General features: G+C 33.2%; 1 protein-coding gene across 1 annotated transcript in view; it reads right to left on the minus strand.

The window, feature by feature from the left end:
- The window catches only part of LOC122530461 (transcription factor AP-2-epsilon), a 159,301-nt gene extending 156,771 nt beyond the window's left edge, over positions 1–2,530 (minus strand). Inside the window, exon 1 of the mRNA XM_043657445.1 lies at positions 2,408–2,530. Coding sequence (XP_043513380.1) covers positions 2,408–2,470 — 63 coding nt within the window. The 5' untranslated portion in view covers positions 2,471–2,530. The remainder of the gene's footprint in view (positions 1–2,407) is intronic.
- Between the last annotated feature and the right edge of the window lie 5,410 nt (positions 2,531–7,940).

A 7,940-nucleotide genomic window follows, 5' to 3' on the forward strand; every position in this document is an offset into this window, starting at 1 on the left:
GCAATTGATGCACGCATTGGCTTGCAGTTGTCCACAATCGTTTCTCTGTGATTCAAATATTTTTCGTTGTATAATTAATTTTATACTGAAAATTGCAAGTAACTTAGACTCATTGCACGACCATACGATTTAATATTACACTGCAATACTTGAAGCGATTACTATTATTATGTTTGTTATGATTGTTAGTTGAAATTAGGTCTCGAGGAATCTTCGTTTCTTCACGGAAACTATTGCAACTTTCTAGAGAACGGATGGCGATTACTTGTCAACAATGAAGATCATCAAATTTAGAAGAATTTCTTGATATATATAGCAATAATATTTTTTTCTTTGACTAATTTTCAAAGAAAAGATGACGGCAAAATTTTTAAGTCAATCTCTCGCGGTTTCTAATTTACAAGTTAGATATATTAAATTGTGAACTATTATTGTTAGGTATTTTATTTAAGTATTAAAATCTACGTATTAACTCGCGCTTTTAGCAAATTTGCGTCAAGAATCCACCTTCCCTAACATTTTCGAAATGTTATCCCACGAAGAAAGGATTTTCGCGATTCTTTCTCGAGAACCCAAGTATGCAAACTTCGTGCGTTAAGCGGAGGTTAATGAAAAGAGCTTGTTACTTTACTCACATCCGACGTGTAACAATGAAACGCAGCTGTTCCTTAAGCGTAGAAAAATCTCCGGCGCGCAAGCAAAATTGACGGAAACAATGGCAATTGAATGGAAAGAAAACGATTCGTTTCAAAGAAAATAATGGTTTATGCATCGGCGTGGCCGAGGCGTGCGGTAAATTCCATCATCGACGTGCGCCGCGCAAAAAGTAAATAACGTTACCGGCAAAAGGAGCATTGTTACCTTTAATTGAATCTTTCTCTCGCGCTACCGCTTCCTACAGTGGTTTAAATTCGTTGAATTAATTATCAGATTTGCTGGCAAATAACGGCGAGCCAGTCCTGCTTCCGTACGAAGAAACACGTCGCGGTTTTAGCTCCGCGAAAATGCCTTATTTAACGTGCGCGGGGGGTCGTAGTCTGTTAATTTTTCTTATCCGTTCGCACGGATTTCGGCGAGTTTCCAGAAATTTCGTTGAGAAAGATCTTGTTATTCGCTGGCGTGGAATTCTGTTTCTCTTGCAAGGATATGAAATAAAACGTGTCGACCTTCTCTCTCATTTGTTCGCTGGGATTTAAATTTCGTTTGTTTTTTATTTAAAATTGCACGAGAAATAATGTCACGTATGTCTCGAGCATAAGACATTACAATTTCGCCTAGATATATATCGATAACGTAATGACCAAGTAATGAATGACTCTGCTGGTCAATATCAGTAGAAAAAACCGGTCTTACACAGACTATGTATTTCTACTTACACGTGCCTGTATGTGTCACGGCTGAAAGTGTTAAGAACTTTTAGAATTTGTAATAAAATATCATCGCTCACGAGAATATTTAAACTCATATATAGAAATTATTTATTTAAGTAGATAATGTATCACGTGATTATATTGGTAAAATTTAAAACGAATCTAAATATATATGTATATGTTTTCCATAGCTCTCCATATTATATATATATATATAATATATTATGTATATACATTATACGGATAGCTATGAAGATATAACTTCATGATGTGTCAAAGAAAATTTATACCGTAGTAATTTATTCACCAAAATAAATAACAGACTATTTATTAATTGTATCAAGAGTTAATTCTAGCAAAATATTGTAAACGTTTAATGGTTCTCCAATGTGTTGTCTACTTTTTCCTTTTTTCATTTTCATTAATAAAACATCAGAAATTCTGAGACTATCAGAGCGAGTACATAATCGAAAACAGGAATCGCCTTCTGATCCAAATTAATGGAGATCATGGTACCTGATCATGGCCCGATAATAAAATCAGAAAACACGCTACGAAACCGGACAAACTTAACGTGGCGTGTCGAACGATGTACTCGCCAGATAACCAAACAAATGAGTGAACATGCTACAGTAAAAATTAGGGTTTTCATTGATCCCTCCGAAGATATATTACAGAGAAGAGATTTTATTTTTTAATTATTCGCTCTGTTAATTATTCGTGAGAATAGTTTTCGACTGAATTTTCGACGACTACTGAAATAAAATATATGAAATTGTTTCACGTATAGTACTAGATGTTCCATTATTTTAAATCTTCCTGAACTAGTCATACCGTCATCTTTTAATACTTCAAGTTTCTTTAATATCTAATTGCACAATTATTTTAAAAATCCATGTATCGCTTGTGCATCTATCAAATTATGGCCGAGTGACTAGAGAATTGTAGAATACCTAGAAAAAGATCGCGTAAATTTGTGTGACGTACTTGTTCATAAGGATTGCGGCAACCGAGTTACATAAGTGCAACACACTTACCCAGGATGCACCGCAGTCACCGCCTCCGAGTGTCTGGAAGGCTGGCATGCATCTGAACGTCATTCTGAGCTCTACCGCCGAAATATTATCCAAACGTTCACCGCGGTTCTCCGGTCACAACTTACCTAGAACAAGACGAAACGCCTAGTTAGCGATCGAACTAAAATTTACAAGGAAGAAAAGAAGTTAAAAAGAGGAATGCTCTCAAGCTTCCAATACTCAATCATAATTGGGTTGCAGATTTTTATGCCTTTACAAGTAGAAAATTCCACAGAATGCACGTAACATGAAAAAATACTTAAACTATCCAAAGTGCAGCGCTTTATATGATACGAACAATTTTCTACTGAGATTCTACCGAGACATTTTTAAAAATATGAATTTGCATAAAAATCCGGAATTTTCTCAATTCCTAATTGAGTAATAGGTAGGAACTATTAATACTAATGCCAATATTAAAGCTATTATATATTCCCCTTATACTAATGACCTGATAATATTGCTATCGGTAATAATCAGCGATAGCTTATCGCCGTTTATCTTCTGATTAGATTAACGACTTGAAACAACATATGCTTAATGAACGGCAATTAGGAAAAGTGCCTACAGTTATCATGAATGACGACGATGAATTAGAATCCGGGATTTCGTAGTACTGAAACAATATTTTATAACATGTTATATAATATCATTGGTTTTGTACCAAAAAATTCTCTAAATAAGAATCGCGGTACCCTATTGATCTTTAAAACTAATTATCATCAGTAAAATTTTTGAAATAAAAATTTGAAGCAGGCTCAAGTTAATTGCAAACTGCTTTTTAATTTCAACCACTTACTGGCGGATACCTCCTTGAAAAAATTTTGTCACGAATAATTCCACGGTGGAAACGTCGAACCAGCTGATCCTTGAACGATAACGATACATCGATACAGATGCATATGTACGTAAGTAGATCACCGCAAGTGTTCCTTTCGAGTTCCTCCTCCGCTCGATTTTTTATTTCCCTCGCGACGCTATCTCCTCCTCTGTCCTTAACGCGCCGCGGGTATAATGAACGTAATTTCATGTAAAACACGCTGCAGACTCGGCGATAACCCGCGTGCCTGGCCATTCGCTGGATCGTGTCGGGCTAGAAACTGTCCGGCTGCTTACTTGCGATACGGGCTTGAGGAACGTATCTTGATTATTTTTCCTTCCCTTGTTTTCCTTTTTCCCCTGTCTCTTTCTTCCTTCTTTCCTCCCGACGAAGCGAAATCCAGGGAAATGGCGTTTCCACTATAATTAAGTTGTAATTATGGCGGATAATTACGCCGTGATTTAGGAACTTTGATGATAGGCCGTTTATTTATGCATGAGGATCATACGAGATGATTTATTATACGCTGCGTGTTTTTTTTTTTTTTAAACCACGCGCATCAAAGTGGATGTTTTATATTTGGTTGCGCTGTCGCGATGGATATTTCGTTCGTGGATCGAAGATCTGATGTTCTTGATAGTGGTGAATACTATGTGAATGATTTAGAATGACGATTAAAGATATTAAAAATAATTTACAGATATAAATGATTTGAAGTTACTATAGAATATTTTATATTCTATTATATATTTCTACAGAGATGTTCACGGTATCTAAAATATTAAAAATTATTGCTAGTAGTGTATATTACACCTGGTAACAAATAAAAATAATTTATAATTTGAAATTATTCTTGACAATATATCAAAGAACAATTAAAGTTTTCATCTATATTCAGCCATTGACTGTTAAAGAAATTTAAAGAAATACAAATGTAAATGGAGTTTACTAGAAGTGTGCGAAATATCGGGTTCGGATCGGGAACACGAAATTTTTTCTGGATGGTACCCGAAAATTTCGAGATTCTCGAATTTATCGGGAATCTCGAAAGAATTGGGATGCCTGAAAGAGTTGAGATTCGGGAAAGGATTGGTAACAAGAATAAATAATTCGTTAAAGCCCACGCCTCCAACTACATCGAAAGGTCGCAGATCTAGAACCACCATTCGAGCAATTCCTTTTGTTATATCTTTTGGTTTAACAATCTTTCGCGATCATTCTGTTCATGCGACAAATTTTAGATCGATTCAGTTTCTTTTCCAGTACATGTACTTATGTTTGGATGCACATGCTTCAAATGGCGTAATAAATCAATAGTATTTGCATAGTTAGTTTTAAAATGGTGACAATGTATGCCTTTGTATCATCTTTTTCCTGAAAATGTTCCCAAACAGAGCTTCTCTTTACCTTCTTCCTTTACATGATATCTTCTGCACTACTTCCTGCTACCACAACTTCACTCTCACTGTCACTCGACATTTTTTTTAAAGATTTTTAATCTTTATTAAATTTACACAGATTTTGAAATGTACGTCTGAGCTTCCCGAGTTTCTCAGCGATACTGCTCAACAGCGTACATAATGTCCAAGTACTAAGCACGCAGTCACACGTTCGTTTACATCAGGTCACACGATTCTTAGAATCCGTGTTTCCAATAACTTCACTGGCAAAATTAATTGAACTGTGTATTTACATATTTTGTAGGTTGCTATACAGCATTGTAGAGTAGTTCGAGAAAAGCTAGCCGGGTTCTCGAAAATTTTGGGAATCTCGACTTTTTCGGGAAACCCGATTCCTTCGGGAATTTTAAAATTTTCGGGAACGCGGCCCGACCCGACTCATCTCGACCATCGGGTCCCCGATATTTTCGGGTTCTCGCACACTCCTAAAATTACAGTATTTTTTGTTGCCTAAGGTTAATGGGGGCTATAAAACAATATAAATTGAAAAATTTTAACTAAATAAAACATAAAAACTGTAAAACTATTGATTACTGTAATAGAAATAGTGTTTTTGGAAGTGTTAACAAAGACTACCACCTCTTGTGCATCGTTGACTTTACTTTTATCTGACGGTCGAGCAGCGAGAAAGGTCATTATAAGTTGAACCTTCATCCTGTGTACATCGATTAAACATTCCAAGTGAATTTTTAAATAATATTTCTGAATATTCTAATTGTTTAAACATTATCTAATATTTCCAATAATTTATTTGCAACAATTAAACAATAAATTCTGTAATATTTCTAAGTGTTATTTAAAATATTTAACTAATAATTTATAAGAATCTTGAACAATGTACTTAAGAGAAATGACGTTGACTTATTGAATGAAATAATTAATTTAATCATTTAATCGTAATATAAAAATTGTGAAAATTATAAAATAGTGTCTAAAAATATTGTAGAAACAAAATAATTTAATTATTAAAAATTTTATTGTTTCAAATGAATTATTCAAACTGTAAAATAACGCATTTTGATGATATTTTTGTATACTAACAATTTTAACTATTTACTTATAACAATTGAATCAGTGATTTAACTTATAACAATTGAATCAGTAACTCGAGTTTTGACTACATAAATTTTCTCTACATAAATTTCTCTACAATAAATTTCTATTTAATATACATTAATGCAGTTATAACTTAAAAATTAATAACATGAAAGTGTAAATTTAGGTTCAGCCATTTATACATAAAAAAATTGATAAATTATTACATTTGACATTGAAAAATATTTATAAAAGTGTAACCTTGCCATAGAAATCTAAAAACTATTGATTAGTATAACAGAGAAACCGTTTTGAAGTGCTAAAAAAAAATTATCAACAGTTCCGGGTCACTGACGATCGGAACTTTAAATTAACCTTCAGTAGTACGGAGACTCAGTACCAATTGAAATTTCGTCGTGTGCACATCGACTAAAATTTAGGAGTGAGTTTTAATAATAATATTTCTGAATATTCTAATTGTTTAAATATTTCTAATAATTTATTTTTAACAATAAAACAATAAATTCTCTTTTATAACATTTCAAAGTTCTATTTTAAATTTTTAATTAATCATTCATAGTAATCGCGGCACTAATACATTTCTAAGAAATTTTTATTATCTGTATCGCATCTTTAAGGACCGAAAGATCAGATTAATGTCAATCGAAACCGAGAAAAGAGCTCATTACGAATTGAATTTTTGTCGTGGACACATCGACCAAATTTTAGGAGTTTGAAAAAAATTGTCAACTGTCCTGAATCACCGAAGACCGAAATATATATTAACCTTGAGCGAAGGATCATTGACAAATAAATTTCTGTCGTGTGCACATCGACCAAATTTTAGAAGTTTGAAAAAAAATTATCAACACATTCGGGTCACCAAATATTAAATTAACCTTCAGAAGTACGGAGGCTCATTACTAACTGAACTTCCGTCGTGTGCACATCGACCAAAATTTCGTAGTGACTTTGCACATAATATTTCCAAATATTCTAATTGTTTAAATATTTCTAATAATTTATTTGTAACAAGTAAACAATAAATTCACTTCTATGACATTACTAAGTATTATTTAAAATTTTTAATTAATCTTCTGTCTGCAAACAAACCTCAATCTACAATTCTGACATCAACGATTGGTAAGTTACATGGTTTGGTTTCTTTGGTGTTGGGTTAATACTTGATCGTAATTATATGAATCTGAATACGAGTTCAATTTCCATGACTTGTATCGTACAAGTCATACATTATTAATTACCATTCTTTAACAATTACCGCGATACAAGATATATTTTTGTATATACATAGATAATATTATTCTAACAATAATATTGCTATTCAGAATTTCTCTTTGAATCTCTAATTTGGAAAATAATTTTTTAATAGTCCTTTACTATTACTAGTCAAACAAGAATATTTCATCAATATCTTAAATTAGTCATTAGATCTATCAAACAAATTATGCCTTATTTTACGAATACCATTTCTCTTTCTATCAAATTACTTAAATTAAATACAAGTTGAGACTTGTGTGAGAAATATTTGAAACAGTACTGATTTACCATACATTATAATGAGACCCGTGCGTAGTCGCCTCCACGTGGTGGGTCTTGGTAATTGATATCGTTTTACAAACATTAAAGTTTGTAAAACGTTATCAAGCTAAATTGTAAAACGATAAACGATAAAGTTTAATGTTTGTGAAACGATATCAAGCTAAGAACTACGCAACCTACAGTTTAGTTTAAATCGTGAAAATTTCTGTTCATTCTTGATTTCACGATCTAATCTGAACTGTGGGAACAATTAGTTGATAAGTAAACTATTGGGCCCCCAGCGGGCCACCGATGGACGACGAGGGATCTCGCAGGGACATCGTGGGATGCGTGCGTTTTAGCTTTAAGTTGCGTGCGTTTAGTTTTTATTAATTATATAGCTAGTATTTGTAAATTCACTGTGAACGCATTCTGTACAAAGACACGTTTATTCAACTTGAGACGAAATTATCGACACTTCCGCCATTCTCTCTTTTCGTTGGTTGTTATTGTTATTGTTACTACCATTGCACTGGAGTAGAGTTACTTTTGTCACTGTCATTACACTACAGTAGAGTAACTTTTGTTACCTTCATTGCACTAGAGTAGAGTTACTTTTGTTACCGTCATTGCACTAGAG

Source organism: Frieseomelitta varia, unplaced genomic scaffold (genome assembly GCF_011392965.1).
Source record: "Frieseomelitta varia isolate USP_RPSP 00005682 unplaced genomic scaffold, Fvar_1.2 scaffold_343, whole genome shotgun sequence".
Classification (NCBI taxonomy): Eukaryota; Metazoa; Arthropoda; class Insecta; order Hymenoptera; family Apidae; genus Frieseomelitta; species Frieseomelitta varia.